We start from the raw sequence: 27,446 nt of genomic DNA on the forward strand, positions 1-27,446 counted from the left end.
GCCTAGGGGGTGTCTATAGTATGCCTGTAAAGTGGTGCAGTTTCCCCATGTTTGGAACAGTACCACAGCAAAATGACATTTCTAAAAGAAAAATTGTCATTTAAAACTGATCGCAGCTGTAATGAATTGTTGGGTCTCGGTAATATAGATAAAACTCATTGAAAAAAAAGAGCATGGGATCCCCCCAGTCAATTACCAGGCCCTTTGGGTCTGGTATTAATATTAAGGGGAACCCCAAACCAAAATGTAAAAAACAAAATTGCGTGGGGGTCCCCCTAAAATCCATACCAGGCCCTCCGGGTCTGATATGGAAATTAAGGGGGACCCTGCGACAATTTTTTTTTAAAAATGGCATAGGGGTCTCCCCCAAAATCCATACCAGACCCTTTTCTATGCACGCAACCTGGCAGGCCATAGGAAAAGAGGTGGACGAGGGAGCTCCCCCCCGGAACCATACCAGGCCACATGCCCTCAACATGAGGAGGGTGCTTTGGGGCAGCCCCCCAAAGCACCTTGTCCTCATGTTGATGGGGACAAGGGCCTCATCAGTGGCGTAACTAGAACCTTCAGGGCCCCGATGCAAGAAACCATGAAGGGCCCCCCTGAACCCCAGCCAGGGCCCTTCCCTCCGAGTCCGGTGGTGGAACTCCAGGGCGTGGTCACAGGTATGACCTTTGTGAGCCCTGTAGTTCCACCACTGGTATCAGTAGTTTTTTTTTTATTATTTTATTTTTTTATTTTTAGGTGCTTTATTGGGGGACTGTCCCTAGGCAGGATGAGGTCCCTGTCCCCAGAAGAGATTAGGTCCTTTTCTCCAGGGCAGATGAAGTTACTGCCCCCAGGTGAGAAAGGGTCCCTGTCCCCAGGGGAGGTGGGGGTCCCTGTCCCCACGTGAGAAGAGGTCCCTTCTCACGTGGAGATGGAGGGGGTATGTAATGATGTGTGGGGGATGGGGTCCTCTCACTCACCATGACCAAGCTTTAGGCCACGCACTCATCCATGTTGGCCTGGGCTCCATCCAGTGTGGACGGGCGATCAGCATATCTCCCAGAAAGACCTTTCATCATCTGTGTATGACGAGGGAGGAGGAGGGCTGGCAGACAAGCCTGCAGTGTCCTCCAGTGAGCCAGCTCTCATAGGGCTGCACTGCATCTGTGTGCTTAAAGTTTGTTTACCCGGGAGAAGTATGCAGTGCAGAGTGGGCCGGACTCAAGGGGGGGGGCAGGACTCTGGCTGGGGAGAACAGACATCGGACTGAGCGGCAATGCATGGAGCAGGAGAGGGGTACTCTGAGGAGCCGGCCGAGGACACAGGTCATGCGGGGAATGCACAACTAAAGAGCAGCCAGTGCGATAGTCAAGCATGGAGCTCTGCTAGTCACCCTCCACCTCCAACCACCCCTGTGCATGGTGCACTGGTACCTCTAGCTGCCTATGCTGCTGCCGGCCATATGTAGAGGGGGCTGCATGGGCCCCCTGCATCACAGGGCCCGGTTGCGGTCGCGACTGCTGCACCCCCTATAGTTACGCCCCTGGGCCTCATCCCCACAACCCTTGCCTGGTGGTTGTGGGGGTCTGCGGGTGGGGGGCTTATCGGAATCTGGAAGCCCCCTTTAATAAGGGGGCCCCTAGATCCCGGTCTCAACGTGTGAAATGGTAACAGGGTATTAATGTACCCCTACTAATTTCACAAAAAAGTGTCAAAATGGTAAAAAAGAAAAGACACTTGGCAAGACACAGCTTGGGACAAGTCCTTTTTTAAAAAATAAAAAAATAAAAATGTCCCATGAAGTAAGCTCACTCAGCCCGACGGACCAAAAAAGAAAAAAAAATCTGCCACCGATCCGCTTCCATGGGAGGCTCCTGCCGCCTGACGCTTCTTGGCTTGTGACAGCTCTTATATAACCCGGTGACCCCGCCCCCTCTGACACCACAGGACTTCCCCATGGCTTCCCTGTGGTGTCGGGGGCGGGGTCACCCATTTACATAACCGGATTGCCCCGCCCCCTCTGATGCCACAGGGAAGTCCCTGTGTGTCGGAGGGGGTGGAGTCACCCGGTTACATCACTGGGTGGCCCCGCCCTCAGTTATATAAGAGCTGTCACAAGCCAAGAAGCATCAGACAGCGGGAGCCTCCCATGGAGGCGGATTGGTGGCAAAAAAAAATATTTTTTTGGTCCATCGGGTGGTGTGAACTTACTTGTCGCCTGGGGCAGGACCAAACACTTTTTATGACAAGGCCCGAAGGGGCCTGGTATGGATTTTAGAGGGACCCCCACACAATTTAAAAAAAAAAATTGCCACAGGGTTCCCCTTAATATTCATACCAGACCCAAAGGGCCTGGTACTGGACTGGGGGGGAGGGGATCCAAAGCTCTTATTTTGAATTAGTTTTATCTATATTGCCAAGACCCGACAATTCAGTACAACTGTGATCAGTTTTAAGTGACTTTTTTCCTTTAGAAATGTAATTTTGCTGTGGTACTGTTCTAAACACTGAAAAAATGCACTACTTTACAGGCATACTATAGACACCCCCAGGCACAATATTTAAAGGAATATTTCATTTTTATTGTTTCACTTTAAGCATTAAAAAAACACTGCTCCTGAAAAAACTTCAGTTTTTAAAGAAAAAAATTGCATTGATACATGTCGCCTGGGGCAGGACCAAACACTTTTTATGACAATAACTTGCATATAAGCCTTTAAAATGAGCACTTTTGATTTTTCATATTAGTGTCCCATAGACTTTAACGGTGTTCCGGCAGCTTTCTAATTTGCCCCGGACACTGCATATTGTTTGCAGAACATCCGAACAACCAAAGTTTGGCCTGAACTTAAGCTCGGCCGAACCGTTCGCCCATCCCTACTTACAAGCTCGGTGTAAAACATCCACCATTGCACACCACCGCTGCATCCACCAATCACACTACTGCTAGCAAACTCTGCATGCATCATACGGTGCAATAGTGATTCCACAATGTACTTCCATTCTCCTGGTGAACATCTATCATGCACTTCCATGCTGCAACCTCCACGCACTTCCATGCTGCATCATCCATGCACTTCCATGCTGCACTTGCAATACTAGTATACTCTGCATTACCCCATGCTATTAACACAGGTCAATATATAACCTACTCTTTTGTTTATATTGCAGATACAGCAGTCTTCAACTTTGGAATGCAAGACTCCTTGCAGTACAAGCAAGGTATTGAATTAATGTTAATGTTTATACTTAATCCAAATTATAATTTTTTTCTTAATAACCAATTTACTTTCCATCTTTAGGGTCTTTCACACATGGACCGAGACAAGAGTATTCCAATAGCATAGGTAGATTTTGCACAGTCCTTCTATACTCTCCACCCCCATCTACCCCTCCTTCCCCGAACCCCTCCTTCTCCCTTTCTCCCCCTATCTCTTGCGCTTTCTCTTTTGCCCTCTCACGCTCTTCCCATCTCTCCCTCTTTAGTCGCTCCATCTAAAACTGTAAGTACTATAATTGCCCTTTCGCTATTGTAGACAACCTCAGGATTGTTTAATAAAAAATGAAAGAAAAACCCAGATAAACATTCAACAAAGGTATTTGAATTTAGGCTGCATTCACACCTGAGCACTTCAAAGTCATGAGTTTTTACTGCGATTTTTACTGTGATTTTGCTGTGTTTTTGCTGAGATTTTGTACAGGTCACCAATGTAAAAAGCTGGAAAACACCTATAATCTGCCCCAAAGAAGCTGATGTTCTTTTTTGAGATTTTTGCCTCAGGTGACAAAACTCTTAGCCCTTGTACACACGGTCGGACATTCCAACAACCAAATCCATCGGATTTTGTCCGAAACTGTTGCATACACACAGTCGGACAAACTTGTCAGAAAGTCCGATCGTACTTAACGTGATGACGTTATTTCGTTAGGACGGGACTACGTTCAAGCTGGTAGCCAATAGCTTTGGTCTAGGAATTTGATCTGAGCATGTGTGTCACTTTGTCCGATCGGAATTCTCTACACATGATCGGACAAAGTCCGATCGGATCATGTTGTCGGAAAATTGTATGGCCCAGCTGGAAAACTTGGTCCGTCGGATACGGAAACAGTTCGATGGAGCCCACACACTGTCGGATTATCCGACAACACGGTCCTATCGGACATTGTTCATCGGAATGTCCGACCGTGTGTACAAGGGCTTAGGTGTGAACAGCTGCCATCGAAATATTGTGGCATTTTGCTTGTTGAACATTTTTCAGGCGTTTTACGAGCATTTTATGAGCTGAAAACGCTTAACTGTCAATGCAGCCTAAAATATGTGTGTATAGACTGTGTGTGTGTATATCTACTGTATGTATGATATATATTAGATATGCACTATATTACCAAATGTATTGGGACGCCTGCCTTTACACACACATGAACTTTAATGGCATCCCAGTCTAGTCCGTAGGGTCAATATTGAGTTGCCCCCTCCCCCTTTGCAGCTATACAGCTTCAGCTCTTCTGGGAAGGCTGTCCAGAAGCTAACTAGGGCACAGCCATGGTCACTAGTTTGACCTTGACCTACAGTAGTCCCTATCTTTGTATGTTTTTTTTTTATATCTGGGTCTTTGGGTCATGCAGACAATTTGTCCCACTTTCCCTGTTGGTTTCAGTGCCTGGAACTCAGAATGCCGCCGTCCTGCCCTCTTTCAAGATGGCGATGGTGGTCATCAGTTCTGCTGTAAATGCACAATTGGCCATCTTGCACATGCATGGTTGAACTGTGGGTCTTGGACAAGGCAAGGCCTGGTGTGGGCGGGACGTTCTCTCCTGTAGGGAGTATATAGGGTGGCTTGACAGGTCATTTGGCCTCTTGTGGAGGCACTAGTAATACTATCCTTTGTTTCTTTCCCAGGATGGGGCAGTTGGACTGGTAGGCCTTTCACAGACTTGTTTTCAATCAGGGCCTGCATTTTGCTGCAGGGGCTGGGTAGGTGCAAGTAGCTGGTCTTGCCTAGGGTGCAAAATAGTCTAGCACTGGCCCTGGATGCGCACTCATGTTGGAACAGGAAGGGACCATCCCCAAACTGTTCCCACAAAGTTGGGAGCATTAAATTGTCCAAAATGTTTTGCTATGCTGACGCAGAGAGTTCCACCTTCACTGGCACTAAGGGGCCAACCCCTGCAAAACAACCCCACACCATAATCTCCCCTCCACCAAATGATCTGGACCAGTGCACAAAGCAAGGTCAATAAAGACATGGATGAACGAGTTTGGGGTGGAGAACCTTCACTGGCCTGCAGACTACTCACCTGTGTGTGCATATATGCATATATTTTATATCATTTTTTTACAATCATATTTTAACACCGGTTATAAGGACATTTGAAACAGAAAAGCCAACACGGATAGGAAAACCTGAGAAAAACAAATGTAAGTATAACTATTCTGATCACATCAAAGGTGTAAATTTGGAATACTAAACTGTGTTCTTTATTATGCAGTGGACATATTTGAGGAACTCCACATCCTCCAGAGCAGACGAGGGGAGGTCGGTCCAAACAGGATTATCTAGAACAAAAAATAGAGTGGTTATTGAACATCCTTATTAAAGTTTTTGTAACCCTAAAGCCTTGTACACACGATTGGATTTTCATCCGTGAATTGTGTGATGACAGTGTGTTGGCATAAAATCCGACCGTTAGAACTCTCCGTCAGACAATTGTTGTTCAACTTTCCCCCAACAAATGTTGGATGGCAGGCTAGTAAATTTTCAGAGGGCAACGGTTTGTTTTCAGATTTTTCAAAAGTTGAACGTACAAAAAGGCATGCCCAGAATCAATGCTCACCAAACATGACATTAGCAGAAGGTACCCAAAGGGTGGCGCTCAAGAACTGAAATTCCTCGTAGTACATCACTACGTTCATGTTTGTTGGCCAACAATTGTGTACTGTTTGTAAGCAAGACAAGTTCACGGCACAAGCCCTTCGGACAAAAGCCTGATGCTTGATGTCTGCGGAAAATTCGATCGTGTGTACGAGCCTTAACTCTTACATTCACTTCCAGCCCCTCACTTGTATGCAGTCATAATGCATTGTATAAATGTTTGTTAAAAACAATGATTCTAAATACCATTGTGCATGTTTCTAATCATGTCTTTATTCTTAGGGTTATGGAAGAACTACCATACCCTAACAGTAGTAGTGATGAGGAGATGGAAAAGGAAATACCCCAGTTCAAAGGGAAGACTGCATGCAACGTGTCTACAGTAGAAGAGCCTGGCAGCAGCACATAAATTGATGTTGAAGTTAAAGAAAAAAACTTACCAATTATTGGAGGAAGAGTGCAGTGATAGCAATGAAGATACGGACTCAGCAAAGAACTTAACAAAAAGGAGACAGGCGAGTAACAGTAGTGACAGTTTGAAAGAAAGCAGCTTATTATCACAGAAAATGTTACAGAAGAAAACTTAGGGACGGGCCCGAAATTTCAAATCCACCCACACTAAAAACCTAGCCATAATCAAGCATCTTGTCCCAGTTCTTGACAAATCGATGGGCCCCAGAATGTCCAAGGACAGAATCAGCATGGAAAAGAAAACAGTGCCAGAAGATTACCAATGCTATCAATGCAATCGGAATAGTCCCATGGACAGAGCAAATGTTATCAAGATATAAAGGGGACTATGAAGAAACTCATATTGAATAATGCATACTAAGAGAAATTGCAAAAAAATGAATGTTGACTCATGCAGATACTATTATAATGTATGTATTTGCTAATTTATTTATTTTTTTCCTTTATCATTCTTTGCAGAAATAAGATTGTTGATGGTTCTGGAGTAGTTAAATTTGTTCAGTTCACAGACTATGAGGAGTTGCTGATGTCATATATAGATCAGGATACAGTTTTGAGAATTGTGAAAGGATTTAGTACCACCAGTCAAAGTAAAAGGTGAGTATTGCTGGTCTGGTCTTAAAGCGGAGTTCCACCCATTTAAAATCAGCAGCTACAAAAAGTGTAGCTGCTGACTTTTAATAATCAGATTCTCACCTGTCCCATGGTCCAGCAATGTGGGCGTATGAAGCCTCGCTCCTCTCCCCCTCCTCTCTGAGGCGCTGGCATTCTAACTGTGGGCACCCAGCTGTGGCATCACAGCTGGGTGTGCACGAGCTGCTCTATGAATGGCCGGGCAATATTCTGGGACATGTGCCAGAGGATTGCAGGGAGGGAGGGGGGAACTTCCTTCAGGCACCAGGGGAGGAAGTGGGAGCTGGGTGCCTGTAAAAACAGAGTACCCACTCCTCCCCCCAAAAAAGGACTTGCCAAATGTGGCATGTCAGTGGGTCACCTGCACTTAAAGCAGAAGTTCAATTTTTGGTGGAACTCCGCTTTAAATAAAACATTTTTTTTTGTCGGTCTTTCAAAAATCCTATCGTTATGACTTCCAACTATAGCATTTTTCTTAGGTAACTACACAATTTTGCATTGCATTAACAGACAATGTGGGACAGTTGCTGGTATCACCCAATAAGTTCACACTCAAACATTTTGGCTAGATAAGTGTCAATTTTGGTTTTGTACCCTAACAACATGGGACAGGAGAAGCACAATTTCTATTTTGGCTTTATATTTAAAAAATTTTGGGTGGAATGATTAATTAATTATTTTTTTCCTTCCAAATTTTTTTTTATTTTCATATAGATTTCTGGGGGAAGCGTTGATACAAGTGTTTTGTGCCAAAAAAGTTATTGCAAAATGCCGAATATGCCTTTTTTTCATGTACAGGTTCCAATATTGACCCAGGCACATTGCTGCTCTTTTCAGAAGACTCGTAAATTCCAACAAGAATCATCAGACAATTAAGTAGTTGCACCATTTCTTCCTACAGCACTTTGAGGATGAAAACACAGTTCAAGGTGATGTTTTCATGATGTAAAGCACAACTACAGAGGCCATCACTGTTCCAACAATAACTAGAAGACCCGAAAGGGAGCAGACAGCAGAGAGAAGGAGACGCCATATAATCTGCTGAGTAAGAAATCTTGGCAGTCATTATTTGATTGGGAAAAAAGCCAACATATCCACCAAGCTCAGGAGAAACATAGGGGAATGCTTTAAAATAATTTGATCTGTAGAACAGATCAGCTCAAAAGGTATATATGTTTTCGAAAAGATTTTCAAAAACCTAATTCTGGTTTCGTAAGGAAAAAATAGCTTTTTTTTAAGATGGCTTGTGACTATTGTCAGAAGCATTATTCCAATGGCAGCAGTAATCAGAACGGTTCAGGGGTTGAAAGTCTATCCTTGCGGTAGGTTTTTTATTTTTTATTAATTGATCTTTTATCTTTGAAACCTGTTTTAGGATTTAGTATAACATTTTAAGTTATAGATTTTGTATATGTTGACCTGATATTCTTTATTTCTGCTGTCACAAAGAATATATTTTTAGTTTACATCTTCTACAGTAATTTGTACGGAGACATAAATTTGAAATACAACTTAAATTTTATGTCTTACTAAATTGCTGTTTGGAGATACATTCTCAGCCTTTTTCATGTGAGATTGATGAAACTGAAAAATGCAGGCATACTGAAATGCGGCTATCCACATATTGCAAAAATCTCATTAATTTAACCATGCATTTATTAAAATTTAGCACAGCTGAACACTGTTATTTTTTTTAAATGTATGGCCTACTAGTGCAGTTTTATCTTGTCTGGTTTTGGATTATTTCTGGCCTGCTGCCTGGGTAAATACTGACAAAGCCGAGGAGCACTTTACTGTGTTGGATTTTGGTTAATCCTGAAAGTTTTTATATTTAATTGCCAATTACATACATTTATAACTGTTATGTACAATAATAATGATTCAGGTGGCCAATGGTATGGTTGAAAATCAAGCTGGAGTAATTGTCAGGTTTGGCATACTCCATTGTTACACTTTGGTTAAGACATTACTTTTTAAATTTTCTTTTCTTTTTTTTTTTTCAGGGGGAAAAAAACATATATTCACATTCAGCTAGTGTTTCTAACAATATTGACAATGTTTTTCCATGTCATTTCATTTCAGGGTGCACCTAGACTACTGTGCTTTGAAGGAATAGTGTCCCTTTGTGGAGAGTGTCCTGGGGTGGAATAGTGCCCCTTTGTGGAGGATCTCCTTGGGAGCAATAGTGCCCCTTTCTGTGAGTGTCCAGGGGTGCAATAGTGCCCCTTTCTGTGGGTGTTCAGGGGTGCAATAGTGCCCCTTTCTGTGGGTGTTCAGGGTGGAACAGTGCCCCATTTGTGGTGGGTCTCCTTGAGAGCAATAGTGCCCCTTTTTGTGAGTGTCCAGCGGTGGAATAGTGCCCCTTTCTGTGGGTGTTCAGGGGTGGAATAGTGCCCCTTTGTAGTGGGTATCCAGGGAAGGAATAGTGCCCTTTGTGGTAGGTATCTTTGGGAGGAATAGTGCCCCTTTGTGGTGGGTATCCTTTGGAGGAATAGTGCCCCTTTGTAGTGGGTATCCTTTGTAGGAATAGTGCCCCTTTGTGGTGGATATCCTTGGGAGGAATAATGCCCATTTGTGGTGGGTATCCTTGGGAGGAATTGTGCCCCTTTGTGGTGGGTCTCCTTGGGAGCCATAGTGCCCCTTTGTGGTGGATGTTCTGGGGTGGAATAGTGCACCTTTCTGTGGGTGTCCAGGGGTGGAATAGTTCCCCTTTCTGTGAGTGTCATTGCTGGCTACAATAGTAGTCCATCAAGCACCAACGTTGGCATTAAAGGCTGAAATGTTGTCCCAAAATTCATTTAAACACAATAAAAATTAATGTCGTTTAAAGGCAACTGTTGCATAGTTGGAAAACTGTCATTTGCCATATGCTGTTACACTTGTTAACATGGCTGAGAACAAATAAAAAAATAAAAAATTTAACTTTTTTTCCTCTTCTAATTTGGTAATCAGTGTAGCATGTCATTATTAAACTGTTTTGTGTAATACATTTTCTTGTCATCAGAAAATCATGAAGAGAAGGAAAAGCTGCATGCTACTGATAATTAGGGATGAGCCGAACACCTCCCGGTACGGTTCGCACCAAAACATGCGAACTGGCAAAACATTTTCGAACATGCAAACACCGTTGAAGTCTGGGACACAAACATGAAAAATCGAAAGTGCCCATTTTAAAGGCTTATATGCAAGTTATTGCCATAAAAAGTGTATGGGGACCTGGGTACTGAACCAGGGGGCATGTATCAATGCAAAATAAGTTTTAAAAGCAATGTTTTATGATCCTGGAGCAAAATTACATTTCTAAAGGGTAATTTAAAATTACTCGCGGCTGTAATATATTACATAGTTACATAGTAGGTGAGGTTGAAAAAAGACACATATCCATCAAGTCCAATCTATGTTTGTGATTATATGTTAGTATTACGTTGTATATCCCTGCATTTTGCAATCGTTCAGGTGCTTATCTAATCGTTTTTTAAACTATTGATGCTCCCCGCTGAGACCGCTGCCTGTGGAATTCCCTTCCACATCCTTTCCGTTCTTACAGTAAAGAACCCTCAGAGCATACCGCTGGAAACCTCCCGAGAGTGATATGTAGCAGACTCTACTCTTCAGAACCCCAAATGTCTGCTCGATGACTATAGGTGTTGTAGAATGGGCCGAGTTGTACCTCGAATGTGAATGAGAGGTGCAATAGGAGACGGGTGTAAAAAGCCATGGTAAACATGGATATACCGAATCACCTAAGGGTAAAAAGGGTAGAATGTTACATTTTACATGCAAATAGAACAATCGTTTTTGGCACAAAATAAATAAAATGATATACACACAAACACACACACACACACACACACACACATACATACATATATATATATATATATATAACACATACATACACACACACACACACGTGTTTTGCGTGAGACAGATTTGGATAGACATAAACATAAAGACACACAGGTAAGAGCAATGCAGAGGTAAATGATGAAATGAGCTCACAGGTATGTAAACAATTAACAAAAATGAATGAAAAGTAGCCAGCCACCATGAAATTTTCCTTTCTTGACATTTTCGTACAGTTGAGACTGCCGAAGAATATGGGCATCATGTACTGAGCCAGGGAATCCAGTCACCACATCTCGAATCAACATCTGGGCATCACACACCACCTGTATGTTCCTGGAATGATAGCCCTTGCGGTTCATGTAAATTTGCTCCTTGTGGCTAAGTGGAAAGAGTGGGACATGGGTGCCATTAATTGCACCCATTATATTTGGGTTGGATGCCATGTTGTGGAATCCTCCTTTAATACGCTCCCACTCCTGGCATGATGATAACATATAGATGTATGTTGGTGCTATTGAATGAAATAGACGCAGCACTCTTCTACGCCTGAGACATCCCAACAACATCATCAGGAACCATCTGGTAAGAAGTCTTGCCGAGGAAATGGAGCATGGCAAGCAACTTGGTCATGCCAGGTAAAGTTTAGCTGGGTGGTGGTCACCAGTACAACGCTCAGCTTCACGTACAGAAGAAGAATCAGCTCTTTCGTCAGGTGGAACTTCCGCAGAGCTTCAGCCTCCATGAAATCATCCAAAAGGGTCCTCTCTGCAAAATATCATGGAGCCATCACAACGACCCTTCTCCTCCTTTTCATATGCACTCGAAAACCTCCATCGCTGTTTTTGCTGTAAATCCAACTCTCACACAAACAGGAAATTTTAATTAACTGCTTACCACATGATTTTTTTTGCGATATTCAGACAAATTATTTATTTAGCGTTAAAAACTGCTAAATCTTTATTTTTTTTTGTGAATTGAACGTTTTGTTACCGCATGCAATAATTTATGAAACTGACTCATATGACCATGTTATCGCATGCAATAAACGTTAGTGAATTGACCCCAATGGCACCAAAAGCACAACTAGTTAATTTTAGGTGTATAAATATGGCCATACACTATACAATCTAAACCATTCGATTTATCAAAACAATATAATAGGAGTGCACACCTATCTATCCGATCACTCTCTATCCAATTAGGCAGGCCCTTGAACTACATAGATGATGGTAGATCTAAAAGGCGATTTTACAATCAGATTGTATAGTGTATGGTGAGCTTTACAGAACCCAGGACTTCTCCTGTTCAATACTACAGCTATCAACATAGGTAGTTATCTGATCTCTCGTCTCCTGCACACTCCAAAATGGCAAATTGATTGGTTTGTACAGAAGTTATAGCGTCTACAAAATAGGAGGTAGATTTATGGCATTTTTATTATTATTATTATTTTTTACTAGTAATTAATTTATTTTTTATTTTTTTAATTTCACTTATTTTTATTACATTTTTATATAGACATAAACCATTGCATATCATTCAAAAACATATACACAAATCATTCAAAAAAACATACAAAAACATAACAATGGATCGCTCCTAGAATATATCTTCTTCAAAGCTAGCTTTCAATGTTCTTCATAAAAAGCCCATATTTTCTTGACTTATTCCATTGATCAATTTCTCTCCCCCAAACAGACCCCTCCCCTCCACCAAACCCTCCATACAAATTAAACACCCCCCATATATTTGTGTATAGTGAATCTTTATCCTTTTCCCTCTTTTCCCTTCCTTATGTTTCTCTTTTATTAAGGGGGGGGGGGGGGGTTGAGAGCCTCTATAACCCCCAATTCCTCCCAAACTACTGTGTACCCCTACCCAGTAATCTTTTTGCCATTCTCCCTTAGTAACCGTAAAGTACTATATGTGTCAAAAGTTTTTTGTTTTTTTTAATTACATTAATTTATTTTGATTTAAATTTAAGAGGGTGGATCTATGGTGGGATAGCTACTTATACCTTCCCCCTAAATTCTATCCTAGATACTGTGATTTGCTTATCTCTAACACATATATATACAGTGGTGTGAAAAAGTGTTTGCCCCCTTCCTCATTTCCTGTTCCTTTGCATGTTTGTCACACTTAAGTGTTTCGGAACATCAAACCAATTTAAACAATAGTCAAGGACAACACAAGTAAACACAAAATGCAATTTGTAAATGAAGGTGTTTATTATTAAAGGTGAAAAAAAATCCAAACCATCATGGCCATGTGTGAAAAAGTGATTGCCCCCCTTGTTAAAACATACTATAACTGTGGTTGTCCACACCTGAGTTCAATTTCTCTAGCCACACCCAGGCCTGATTATTGCCACACCTGTTCACAATCAAGGCATCACTTAAATAGGAGCTGCTTGACACAGTAAGGTCCACCAGAAGATCCTTAAAAGCTACACGACCCAAAGAAATTCAGGAACAATTGAGAAAGAAAGTAATTGAGATCTATCAGTCTGGAAAGGGTTATAAAGCCATTTCCAAAGCTTTGGGAATCCAGCGAACCACAGTGAGAGCCATTATCCACAAATGGCGAAGACATGGAACAGTGGTGAACCTTCCCAGGAGTGGCCGGCCGCCCAAAATTACCCCAAGAGCGCAGCGACGACTCATCCAAGAGGTCACAAAAGACCCCACAACAACGTCCAAGGAACTGCAGGCCTCACTTGCCTCAGTTAAGGTCAGCGTTCATGCCTCCACCATCAGGAAAAGACTGGGCAAAAATGGCCTGCATGGCAGAGTTCCAAGGAGAAAACCACTGCTGAGCAAAAAGAACATCAAAGCTCGTCTCAATTTCTCCACAACACATCTTGATGATCCCCAAGACTTTTGGGACAACATTCTGTGGACCGATGAGACAAAAGTGGAACTCTTTGGAAGGTGTGTGTCCAAGTATATCTGGCGTAGAAGGAACACTGCATTTCATAAAAAGAACATTATACCAACAGTAAAATATGGTGGTGGTAGTGTGATGGTCTGGGGCTGTTTTGCTGCTTCGGGACCTGGAAGACTTGCCGTGATAAAAGGAACTATGAATTCTGCTGTCTACCAAGAGATCCTGAAGGAGAATGTCCGACCATCTGTTCGTGTACTCAAGCTGAAACGAACTTGGGTTCTGCAGCAGGACAATGATCCTAAACACACCAGCAAGTCCACCACCGAATGGCTGAAGAAAAACAAAATGAAGACTTTGGAGTGGCCTAGCCAAAGTCCTGACCTGAATCCTATTGAGATGTTGTGGTATGACCTTTAAAAAGGCCGTTCATGCTCAAAAACCCTCTAATGTAACTGAATTAGGACAATTCTGCAAAGATGAGTGGGCCAAAATTCCTCCAGGATGCTGTAAAAGCCTCATTGCACGTTATCGCAAACGCTTGGTTGTAGTTGTTGCTGCTAAGGGTGGCCCAACCAGTTATTAGGTTTAGGGGGCAATCACTTTTTCACACAGGGCCATGATGGTTTGGATTTTTTTTCACCTTTAATAATAAACACCTTCATTTACAAATTGCATTTTGTGTTTACCTGTGTTGTCCTTGACTATTGTTTAAATTGGTTTGATGTTCCGAAACACTTAAGTGTGACAAACATGCAAAGGAACAGGAAATGAGGAAGGGGGCAAACACTTTTTCACACCACTGTATATATATATATATATTTATATATATATATATATATATATATATATTAAAGAAAATTGTTGCCCATACTTACCGTAATTTTGCTTTCCTGGATCCACCCCATGTCAGCCTACTACGGGTCAGCTCCGCCCCCTCTGACCCCTCCAGAACCAGCTTTTTTCAAGCCCATAAAAAGCGGCTGTCAGACCAGCTCGACGTTCCAACACCCTTCCTCGCAACGGATGATAGGGTGGGAATCCCCGGCTGACATGGGGAGGATCCAGGAAAAGAAAATTACGGTAAGTATGGGCAACAATTTTCGTTATTCCTGGACCTCCACATGTCAGCCTACTATGGGATTTACCAAGCAACCTTCAATAAGGGAGGGAAAGAATAAAACAACACAGAAAAGAGAACTGCTTCTAAACAAATGTAATGGCCGACAGCCGCAGAAATAAGAACCAAACATTTCCATAGGGGAGAGGGCTACATTTAGCCTATAATGCTGGATGAAGGTGTTGGGCGCACTCCAACTCCAACTGCACACTACCTCAGGTGCCACCTTTGCATAAGCTGCCCATGATGCTGCCATACCCTTAGTTGAATGCACTTTGATCTCCACCAGAGAGGGAAGGCCCAAGGATTCGTAAGCGATCTGGATGGTCTTCACATCCAGGATGAGACAACCCTAGGAGGAGCCACCATGCCCATTTTAGACCCCATAGAAAAGATGAACAACTGATCTTGCTTGCAAAACTTCTAGTTCGCTCCAAGAAAACTGAAATAGAGGAGACCAAGTCCAGTTTCTTCCAATCACCCTGAGACTGATCAATGGTAAAGGCTGGGAAGACAGACTCACAATTCATGTGAAAATCCGTAGAGACTTTCAGTAGAAAGCTAGGAACTGGTCTGAGAATAATCTTGTCAGGAAAAATCACACAAAAGGGCTCCTTGGATGAAAAGGCAAATAATTCGGAAACTCTCCTAGGGAATGCTATGGCTGTCAGGAATACTGTCCTCAAGGTTAAATAAAATAAAGAACAGGATGATGTTGGGTCAAAAGGAGGAGCCATCAAGGCTTTTAAGACCAGAGTCAGGTCCCATTTGGGAAAGAAAGACTTTAGGGGAGGCCTAATTTTAATGGCTGCCTTCAGGAACGGGACCACTACCGGACCCAATGCCCACCTGGAATTCGTCATTGCTGAAAGGGTAGAAACCTGGACCTTCAGGGAATTAAAAGCCAGGTCATCATCCAGTCCCTGCTGGAGAAACTCCAAGATGTTTGAGACTGAAGGAGATTCAGGCTCCCAGCCCTTTTCCGCAGCGACACGACGAAAAGCCTTAGACCATACTCAATGATAGGTCGAGTTTGTAGATTTTTTGCAAGACCGTAGCAAGGTGCTCAACGCTCGCTCTGAGAGGCCCAAATTCTTCACAGATCTCCTTTCAATTTCCATGCCATTAGCCTCAGCCTCCTGGGGTTTGGATGACGCATCCTGTTCTGGAGCAGGAGATCCCAACAACATGGCAGCGGGATTGGTTGAAACATGTCTTCATTCGCTATACCAGCAGGAACCATGGCCTTCTGGGCCAAAATAGTAGAATTTCTATGGCTGTCACCCTCTCCCTGCGAATCTTCAAGGATTGAGTCTTGAGGATTAAAGGAAGCGGAGGGAACACATACACCAGGGGGAAGTCCCATGGTCTGGACAGAGCATCATGGCTGTGAGCTTGTGGATGGTATGTTCTGGAAAAGAAGCAAGGAAGCTGGGCATTCCTCCCTGATGCCATGAGGTCTATTACAGGCAACCCCCAGACTCTGAAGATCCTCTGCAGAAGATCCAGATTCAAGGCCCATTCGCCCGGATCCAAAAAGCTCAGACTCAGATGGTCTGCTAAGGTATTCTCGGGCCCCGGGAGATAGGCTGCCGTCAGGGAGATAAGATTCTTCTCGGCCTACTGGAATATCCGGCATGCCACCCGGAGCCGGACTCGGCTCCTGGTGCCCCCCTTGCAGGACACATATGCGACAGTGGCCTTGTTGTTGGACAATATTTTGACAGCTCGATCTTTCAAGAGCAGCCGGAAGGCTAGAAGAGCGTGCTGGACGGCCTACAATTCCAGGAAATTGGATGTTTGTGGGGCGTCAGGGGGCCACCGATCTTGAGCCTACTGACCTGGGTAGTGGGCTCTCCAACCCAGGAGACTGGCATCAGTAGTAAGTACTACCAGTTCCGGAGGCCGAAGGGATATCCCCGGGCAAGGTTGCGTGAGACTGTCCGCCAAAGCAGGGATTGACTTATTGACATTGGAATGCGTATCCTTTGTATTAGGGAATGCCGATCCCATTGGAGAAGGAAATTGCTTTGAAAAGTCATTCTTCTCCATCTGGCCCATGGGACTACTGGGATCGTGGCTGATAACACTCAGAGATAGCGCATGCATTCTCTCGCTGCAAGGAATGAAGAGGTCATTACTTTCCTGGTTTGGATCTGAATGTCCCAAATTTTCCTCTGAGGAAGAGAGACTCGACCCTGTTTTGTGTCGAACTTCACCCCCAGGTATTATAAAACCTGGGTTGGTTGCATTTGGCTTTTTCGATGGTTGACTAGCCAGCCGAACTGAGTCAGCGTTTCGCAGGTGAGGGCCACGTGGTGAAGAAGAAAATGTTCTGAAGAGGCTAGTAGCAACAGATCATCCAGGTAATTAAAAATTTTAACGTCTTTGACTCTGAGGGTCGCAATGACAGCTGAGAGCACTTTTGAAAAGGTTCTGGATGCTGTGCAAAGGCCAAACAGGAAATGAGAGCCTTCCACTGCAAACCTCAGGAAACTGTGATGAGTTGGATGGATAGGAACGTGTAAATAGGCATCTGCCAAATCGATGGAGGCCATCCAGTCTCCTTCTTTCACCATGGATATGATAGTCTCCAGCGACTCCATCTTGAAAGGCGGGAGCCTCATATACAAATTTAGAGCCTTCAGATCTAAGACTGGTCTGAAACCTCCTGAGGCTTTTGTCACCAGGAACAATGGGGAATAGACACCCAGACCTCGTTCTCGCCTTGGCACCAGGATGATGGCCCCTGCTATCAGCAATCTGCCTATATAAGCTTGCAAACACTGCCTCTACGATAGCCGTCTCGAATTATGGACAACACCCATGCATCCTGAATTTTGTCTGCCCAAATCCTCTCGAACTGAGTGAGCCTCAGTCCCACATGAGGGTCTTGGGCAGAGAAAACTTCAAAGGGTCTTATTGGAGGACTTCAGGGCTTGGCCCTGCTTGGACTTGGAAGCCTTCAGAAAGGAAGGACCAGCTGGCCTCCATTGCCTGGAGAATGGTGTACCAGGCCTGTAGGAACTTGCTTCCTTGAAACTCTCCCTGGACCTTCTTGCCGGGCGAAAAAGACTGCCGCTGCCTCCTCCTTTCTTGTGGAATTAAGCAAGATTTGCCTCCAGACACACATTGAATCGTTAACTCCAAGGGTTTACCGAACGGTAGCATCGAATGGCACCGAACATAAGCTCTGCTTTGAAGAATTGTCTGCCGTCCAGTGTCTTAACCACTACGCTCTTGGGGCTGTCACTGAGTGGGCCATGATTTTTTCAATCATTCTGACCTGGTCAACAGCTTCTTCCACCAGAAATTTCAACAGCTGTTTTAACGAATTGAAGAAGTGGAGGACTGCCAGCTCTAAGCTCCTCCGCAGAACAACCATCCAACTCTGAGACCCAAATTTTGAGCGCTGCTGCCACAGAGGTGAGGGCCAACGCCAGCCTGTACGCTGCCCCCGCCACTGAATATAATCTTTTTAAATCTGTATCCACTCTCCGATCCATGGGATCTCTGAAAGAGACTGAATTCTCTAATGGTAGAGTGATATGGCGAGCCAAAAATAAATAAAATAAAAGCATAAGCAAAAACCTCTCCATGGGTTCTTCAGTGCAAACAGGCAAAAACACAGGCAGGCAGATAATTTTAAAAGGCGTCCGGAGAGAGGATGAAAAAAGAACGTCAAGTTGGTCCGACAGCCGCTCTTTATGGGTTAGAAAAAAGGTGGTCCTGGAGGGGTCAGAGGGGGTGGAGCTGACCCGTAGTAGGCTGACATGGGGAGGTCCAGGAAATATATATATATATATAGCTCTTACTCCCGAAGGAGCGGCTTTATGGGCTTACCGTAACCTTCTTTGCCTCGATTTGCACTCTAGGGGTTCCCCGTGGTAGATGGCCCAAGAACTATAGAGACTGGTGACAGATCCGCTTAAAGGGATTTTTATTTGCAAAAACGTAGTTAACAGACGGTCTCTCAGTATAGGATCAGAGGGTTTAGGTAAAAAGTCCAGGTACTCTTATTACTCTATGTCAAAGACAGTATAGGAGGACTCTCTTACTTTGAATAAATCCAGAGAATAGCCATTCACAGCTGGAACTTCACCCTAATTGGATAGTCCTTCTCTCACCGGGCCTAGCAGCCAATAGGGTGCTTGGGTCAGGAACAAGTCTCTGCCACAGACTTTATTATAGAACACTTGTAAGGAAACTTGTAGAGCGCTCGTGTGGTACCAGTGTCTTGCAGCCGGTCCGGCGATACCACACGAGATTGGATTCGCTTAGGTCCTTCAGCTTTACCAGGCTTTTGTTGAGAAGCCAACCCTTGCGTGGCCTTCTCCCAAAGAGTCCTCCCCTGGATAACTTTGAAGTTGCTGGGCCTCTCCACAACCTAAGATGGCACCGGACCACCTCCAAATCCTTCTTTTAGTTTCCTCGCCTCGGGCTAGCCAGCCCCGAGGCATAAAATCGGGTGGACCCGCATCCCAGGCCATAGGCGTCCTGGGGGCTGGTCAGGAGGACCAGGACCAAGCAGTCAGAACATACTTCTGGACCAGAACCCCTAAACACATGACGTCCGCATCTTAAGTACCCTCTCCCAGAAGGCACAGCAAGAGTGACACTCCCACTGGCCTGACTCCAAGAGAAAGTAACCTTAAAGCACCCAACCAGACTGTATTACCATACCTGCCAGAAATGACAGTGCCCCCCATGGTCAGGCAGAACACCTTGTAGTCTAGTCAGACTGATGCTGAGGTCAAAATTTGGAGTAATCAAAGCCAAACCAATCTGTGGTTTAGATTAAACATTAAATTTCAAAAACACATAGCGCATGCTCTTCAGGAGCCATTATATATATATATATATATATATATATATATATATATATATATATATATATATATAAACAAAAAAAGGGGGGGGGGGCAGAAGAACACAGAGGATAGAGAAGCTGAAGGATATATCACTGCTGGGCTCTGAAGAAGAAGGTATCCCTTCAAAACTCACCAGACAGCTGTGGCCCTCAAAATCTTCTCTATTACCATCTGGAGACTGTTGTCATCAGACCAATTGCCATCATCTGAAAGCTGTTTATATTGCGTATTCTTTCACAAGTTTGTCAGTAGTTTTTAATTTACTCCTTTAATAAAATATATAAAAGGATAATGCACAAGGTTGGTGTGCCCTCTTTTTTCCATTTCTCTTAAGATACTATAGAACTCTGGTTCAAATTGGAACCCAGGGAGAAACTCAGCTAAGAACTTTGGGCTGAGTTTTTAAATCGAAACATCAGGCAGATATAAAATCACAAATAGTGTATAAATAATTAATTTTTTTCAAGGCATCTAGCTTTTCAAGTATCATAATATATATTGACTTTGATTTCCTGCAATCCCCTGCACAAAAGCACAGAGGTAGGATGGTTGAAGATGAATATTATAAACTTTGCTGTAATTCAGATGTGCTGAATAGGGAACATGTTGACAGAAGAAGATTAAACAGAAGTGAACAGAAGAATGACTTCTGCTCCTTCGTTTTCATATCAACAGGCTGCTGATGATGATGGTATGATTACGCTGTCCTGGTGCTGTAGAAAAGGTTGCGAGTATCACTTTACTGTTTGATAGGAGCATCTTTTTTTGGGGGGAATTTTTTTAACAAGAAATACATAAACAAAGTCCAACAATAACCTTGAAAGAGAAGTTTCAAAATAAATTTACAAAACGAATTTAGAAATTGCTTTATTCTTTCGTCACGGCATCTTCTTCCTCCTCTTCTACTCCACGTATATGCATTATTACACCTTATTAGAACTTCTCCAAGATGTAAAGACAATGCCCCATCAATATACTCTTCTGCATTGGTAAGGCCTCTTTCACATTGGTAAGGCCCCCGCTCAGCGGGGATCGCTCCGTTGTCCCCGCTGAGCCGGCTGCGGACAGGGCGGTCTCCGCACACTGTGTGGGGACCGCCCTGTCAGCTCTCCGCTCTCCTCTATGGGGATCGGATGAGCACGGACCATGTGTCCGTGTTCATCCGATCCGCTCTGCAGACGGATAGAAAAATAGGATTTTCCTCCGTCTGCAGAATCGGACTGTTGCGGAGGCGGAGGAAATCGGGTGTCTGCGGATGTTCATCCGCAGACACCCGCTATCCCATAGGGATGAATGTATGCCCGTATTTCATCCGCAAACGGATGGATGAAATACGGACATATCATCCGCATGTGTGAAAGGGGCCTAAGCTGCATGTTCATGTAGCCAATCACAAAGATCAACTATCTCTTGTATTCCATACCCCACTTCAGATTTAGTATTACTGACTTACCAGTAAGGCCACTAAGGAATGGTTTTGGGTTTAGTGGCCACCGCTGATCTATAGACCAGTGAAAGGGTGAATGACAGGGGTGTCCTAATCACAACACAATTACAAATGCTTTAGTAGGTACAAAGCTAGCTTGCCTAGAAATCAATTTTAAAATGTGTAAGCATTGTGCTATTCATTTAGTTTTATCATGATTTCCTTTTGCAGACAAAGATAAAACAAGCCAGCAGAAAAAAAGAGAAGATGAACTAATTCAGAAGATACAGAAGTTGGTACAGAAAAGAGATTTCCTTGTAGATGATGCAGAAGTGGAGCGGTTAAGGTGAGGGTTTGAGTTTCTGGCAATCTGGAGTCAAGATGATTAAACTACATTTTTATCCAGTTTCACCAGTAGGGATGAGCCAGTGGTTTGAGTTGAAAATCGGGTGTTCGTTTTTTCTAAAATGAACCGAACATATGGGCGTTCACGGTAAATTTGAGCGCTGCGGAATGCCCCATAATGCACTGTGAGATTGCAGTGCATTGCTGTATGATTGACCAAAGCATGCACCAGACCTGCATGTTTTGGCCAATCACAGCGCGCTCTGCTGAGAGAGCCATAATTGACCAAAAACAGGGTGCCTTTGGCCAATCATGGCTCAGGGGGACTAAGTCTACGGCCCACACTATATAAGGTTGCTTACATAGCAGCCGTGTGTAGTGTTGTTGGCGTGGGCAGAGAGATAGCTTGAATTAGATTAAGCAGGCTGGTTATTCAGTTAGTGGCAGTGTATTTTATTACATACAGTATTTCACAAAAATTAGTACACCCCTCACATTTTTGTAAATATTTTATTATATCTTTTCATGTGACAACACTGAAGAAATGACACTTTGCTGCAATGTAAAATAATGTAAAATAATGAGTGTACCGCTTGTATAACAGTGTAAATGTGCTGTCCCCTCAAAATAACTCAACACGCAGCCATTAAGGTCTAAACCGCTGGCAACAAAAGTGAGTACACCCCTAAGTGAAAATATCTGAATTGGGCCCAATTAGCCATTTTCCCTCCACGATGTCATGTGACTCATTAGTGTTACAAGATCTCAGGGGTGACTGGGGAGCAGGTGTGTAAAATTTGGTGTTATCGTTCTCACTGGAAATTCAACATGGCACCTCATGGTAAAGAACTCTCAGACAGGGCCGTCTTTAATATTGATTGGACCCTGGGCAAAAAATTTCTTGGCCCCCCCCGCCCGCCATGTAATTTCGCTCTCCACCTGCTCTGAGACATACAATAAATAGCTACTGGACTCAAAATCAGTTTAGTGTATAAGATCAAGGGATCAGGGAGCAATTGCGATTGGTTGCCAGAGGTTACAGTATATCATTACCGCTTACTGACTGGTTGCTAGAGGTTACAGCACACATATGGCTCACTGATTAGTTGCTAGAGGTTACAACACATGATTTCTGCTTGTTGATTGGTTGCTAGAGATTACTGTACAGTAATACTGCTCACTGCTTGGTTGCTAGAGATTACAGCACACCATCTCCTCACTGCCTGCACACCATGGACTGGGGTGGTGAATGGACCCATCAATAGACAGAAAACTCCAAGGGATCCTAGAACTCCGCGGATCAGTGGCAGTACTGGGGGGAGGGGAGGGTGTGACCAATGGCAATGCTGATTTTTTTTACTGATTACCAATATAAAGAGGAGTTTCAACACTGGCCACCAATGTAATAGGGGTGTACACTGACCATGAATGTAATAGAAGCATTCACAGTAACCACCAATATAAGGAGGGATTTACACTGACCACTAATGTAAGGGCAGCATTCACACTGGCCAAGAATGTGAATGAAAGGATTCTACACCAAGCCTCAATGTAATGAGAAGATTTAGCCTGCATTCACATGTGTGTGTTGGGAACACATGCAAAATCGCTTTCCTGACACCACAGAAATGTGCTACCCTTTAGCAGATACATAGCAGTGCCTTTGTACCTCCAAACCTCCCCCATCCTCTCCACTCCAACCCTCCCCCCTTTACCTCTAGCTGACTCCTCTGCTGATCTTTGCACCCACCTTCCTTACCTCCATAAATCCCCTCCTTGTTCACCTGTGCACCCCAAGCTGTAATTCCTTCTCTGCCTACCTCTGCACACCCCACACTACCCCCCCCCACCACCAATTTGCTTACCTTTGCAGAACAGGCTGATGGTAGGGTTAATGACCACAGTTGCAGGCAGGACTTTCAAGCATGCCCCTCCCCAGTGGGCAGCATTCAGTATAGGTGATGGTGGATATGACCTCAGGGGAGCATGTTATGCATAAGAATGCCACCTTTATTTACATATCAATGCTGCAGGATGCTGCTATTTACATATAAATGCTGGTTATTTCCATGTAAACACAGGGTCTGCAGGTGGTTATCCATACACAACAATAGGGCAGAGTTGGGCAGCATTAGTAGCAGCACTTTGCACTGAGATATCAGGACACAGCACAGGACTAAAACTTCAAGGGACAAGGGAATTTAAACCAGGACAGTTGGCAAGTATGAGGCAGCTGCTTTGGGCCCCCCAACAATGCAGGGCCCAGGGCAGCTGCCCCTTTTGCCCTGCCTTAAAAACGGCCCTGCTCTCAGAGGATCTGTAAAAATTGTTGTTCTACATAAAGACGACTCAAGCTATAATAAGAATGTCAAGATCCTAAAAACTGAGCTGCAGCACGGTGGCCAAGACCATACAGGGGTTTAACGGGACAGGTTCCACTCAGAACAGGCCTCACCATGGTCGACAAGCATATGCTCAACGTCATATCCAGAGGTTGTCTTTGGGAAATAGACATATGAGTGCTGCCAGCGTTGCTGCAGAGGTTGAAGAGGTGGGGGGTCAGCCTGTCAGTTCTCAGACCATACGCCCCACACTGCATCAAATTGGTCTGCATGGCTGTCACCCCAGAAAGAAGCCCCTTCTAAAGATGATGCACATGAAAGCCCACAAAAAGTTTGCTGAAAACAAGCAGACTAAGGACATGGGTTACTGGAACCATGTCCTGTGGTCTGATGAGACCAAGATAAACATATTTGGTTCAGATGGTGTCAAGCGTTTAATGGCGGCAACCAAGTGAGGAGTACAAAGACAAGTGTGTCTTGCCTACAGTCAAGCATGTCATGGTCTGGGGCTGCATGAGTGCTGTCAGCACTGGGCAGCTACAGTTTATTGAGAGGACCATGAATGCCAACATATACTGTGACATATCATGTGACAACAATGAAGAAATGGCACTTTGCTACAGTAAAGTAGTGAGTGTACAGCTTGTATAACAGTGTAAATTTGCTGTCCCCTCAAAATAATTTAACCCATAGCCATTAATGCGTAAACCGCTGGGAAAAAAGTGAGTACACCCCTAACTGGAAATGTCCAAATTGGGCCCAAAGTGTCAATATATTGTGTGGCCCCCATTATTTTGCTGTACTGCCTTAACCCTTTTGGGAATGGAACTGAAATAGTTACATATAGTTAGTAAGGTTGAATAAAGACATCAGTCCATCCAGTTCAACCTGAGTGAGTTTCTACAATTGTCCCTATCCCTGTACATTGCACAGTCCCTACCCTAAAAGAAATGTATTCTTTTGCAATTTTGTGTGCCACATCCAGTATTTAGAACCAAAGATTAGAGAACCCCTAGTGGTGTACTTTTAAGGCACGTACACTAAGTATAAGTATATCAATTGTAAAAAAGTTTATTGAATGTAAATATCATAAAAACACATAGTAAAAGTAGTGCATAAACAACGTAATCAACAATACGTATACAGTACAACAATCTCTGATGCTTAAGCACCCTACGTGTTTTGGAGTGCATACACCTCACACTGCATCAAATTGGTCCGCATGGCTAGAACCATGTCCTGTGGTCTGATGAGACCAAGCTAAACATATTTGGTTCAGATGGTGTCAAGCGTGTATGGCGGCAATCAGTGTGTCTTGGCTACAGTCAAGCATGTCATGGTTTGGGGCTGCATGAGTGCTTTCAGCACTGGGAAGCTACAGTTTATTGAGGGAACCATGAATGCCAACATGTACTATGACATACTGAAGCAGAGCATGATATTTACATTCAATAAACTTTTTTACACTTTATATATTTTATACTTTGTGTACGTGCCTTTTGGGAATGGAGTTCACCAGAGCTTCACAGGTTGCCACTGGAGTCCTCTTCCACTTCTCCATGACAACATCACTGAGCGGGTGGATGTTAGAGACTTTGCGCTCCTCCACCTTCCGTTTGAAGATGCCCCACAGATGCTCAATAGGGTTTAGGTCTGGAGACATGCTTGGCCAGTCAATCACCTCAGCTTCTTTAGCAAGGTAATGGTCGTCTTGGAGGTGTGTTTGGGATCATTATCATGTTGGAATCCTGCCCTGAGGCCCAGTCTCCGAAGTGAGGGGATCATACTCTGCTTCAGTATATCATAGTACATGTTGGCATTCATGGTTCCCTCAATAAACTAGCTCCCCAGTGCTGAAAGCACTCATGCAGCCCCAGACCATGACATGCGTGACTGTAGACAAGACACACTGGTTGCCGCCATACACGCTTGACACCATCTGAACCAAATATGTTTAGCTTGTCTCATCAGACTACAGGACATGGTTCTAGCCATGCGGACCAATTTGATGCACTGTGAGGTGTATGCACTCCAAAACGTGTAGGGTGCTTAAGCATCAGAGATTGTTGTACCGTATATGCATTGTTGATTAAGTTGTTTATGCATTCCTTTTGCTATGTGTTTTTATATTTACATTCAATAAACTTTTTTACAATTTATATATTAGTGTACATGCCTTAAAAGTCCACCACTAGGGGTTCTCTAATCTTTGGTTCTAAATACTGGATGTGGCACACAAAATTGCAAAAGAATTGCCGTCCATACATTTCAGTTCCATTCCCAAAAGGGTTAAGGCAGCACAGGAAAATAATGGTGGCCACACAATATATTGGGCCCAATTTGGACATTTCCAGCTAGGGGTGTACTCACTTTTTTTCCCCACGGTTTACGCATTAATGGCTATGGGTTAAATTATTTTGAGGGGACAGCAAATTTACACTGTTATACAAGCTGTACACTCACTACTTTACTGTAGCAAAGTGTCATTTCTTCATTGTTGTCACATGAAAAGATATAATAAAATATTTACAAAAATGTGAGGGGTGTACTCATTTTTGTGAGATACTGTATATACTCTGCATCCAGTGTAGCCTATATCTACAGTGCATTCGGTAATGTGTACTGTTTCTAAATATACTTAAGGCTGTGTATTAAATATATATATATATATATATATATATACACACACATACACACTCTACATTAATGCCGCGTACACATGATCGTAATTCCGCCCAGAAAAAGACAGATGAGAGCTTTTCATCGGACAATGCGACCGTGTGTATGCTCCATCGGAATTTAGCTGTCCGAATTTCCGCCAGCCAAAAATTGATAGCATGTTCTCAATTTTCCCGACGGAAAAACTTTCTATCAGTAATTCTGATCATGTGTATGCAATTCCGACACACCAAAAATCACGCATGATCAGATTCAACTACAAGACAGAAGCTATTGGCTACTGACTATTGAACTTCCTTTTTCTAGTCACGTCATACGTGTTGTTTGTCACCGCATTATAAATGATCGGAATTTGATGTGACCGTATGAAGGCAAGACAGCTTGAGCCGAATTCCATCGGGAAAGCCATCAGAGCTTTTTCCGACCAGAATTCCAATTGTGTGTATGCAGCATTAGTGTATATCCATTCGGTGGTGTATAGTTTCTAATACACTTCAGGCTGTGTACACAGTATATAATACAGTGTGGTGTGGTGTTACAAAACAAAAAATACATAATACCCAGAAGGCCAACAAGGAGAGTCAGACACTCACAGGCCACCTAAAGAGGGCAAGCAGACTCAGTGTCCACAGTCAACAGTGGTGGTCGTGGACATGGTGCATCCTCTGCAGGTCTTGTCCTTTTTTTTCCTGCTGCTGGTCGTGTTATTGAACCACAACATTCAGAAGAGTTGGTGAAGTGGATAACAAAGCCATCCTCATCCTCTGTCACCCAGGCTCAGAGTATTTTGCCTTCCAACGCAGCCGCCAAAGTGGCCTATTCCACCGGCTTCTTGTCCAGTCACTCCTTAAGGCTGGGTTCACACTGGAGCGATGCGGGAATGCCACGAATCCGCAGCATTTTCCCGCATCGCATGCCTCCCGCCAGCAGTTCACACTGCCCTATGCAGACTGCTGGGAGTGTCAG

At 43.7% G+C, this 27,446-nt stretch overlaps 1 protein-coding gene across 2 annotated transcripts in view; it reads left to right on the top strand.

Annotated features, from left to right (window-relative positions):
* BMERB1 (bMERB domain containing 1) overlaps window positions 1-27,446 on the top strand; it is a 589,325-nt gene that overhangs the window by 452,469 nt on the left and 109,410 nt on the right. For both annotated transcript variants that reach the window (XM_077448915.1, XM_077448916.1), the window contains exon 4: window positions 21,346-21,460. In XM_077448915.1, the coding sequence (XP_077305041.1) occupies window positions 21,346-21,460 (115 nt within the window). The remainder of the gene's footprint in view (window positions 1-21,345; window positions 21,461-27,446) is intronic.

Source organism: Lithobates pipiens, unplaced genomic scaffold (genome assembly GCF_037356315.1).
Source record: "Lithobates pipiens isolate NorthernLeopardFrog02 unplaced genomic scaffold, aLitPip1_a1.2 Scaffold_22, whole genome shotgun sequence".
In the NCBI taxonomy this organism is placed as follows: domain Eukaryota; kingdom Metazoa; phylum Chordata; class Amphibia; order Anura; family Ranidae; genus Lithobates; species Lithobates pipiens.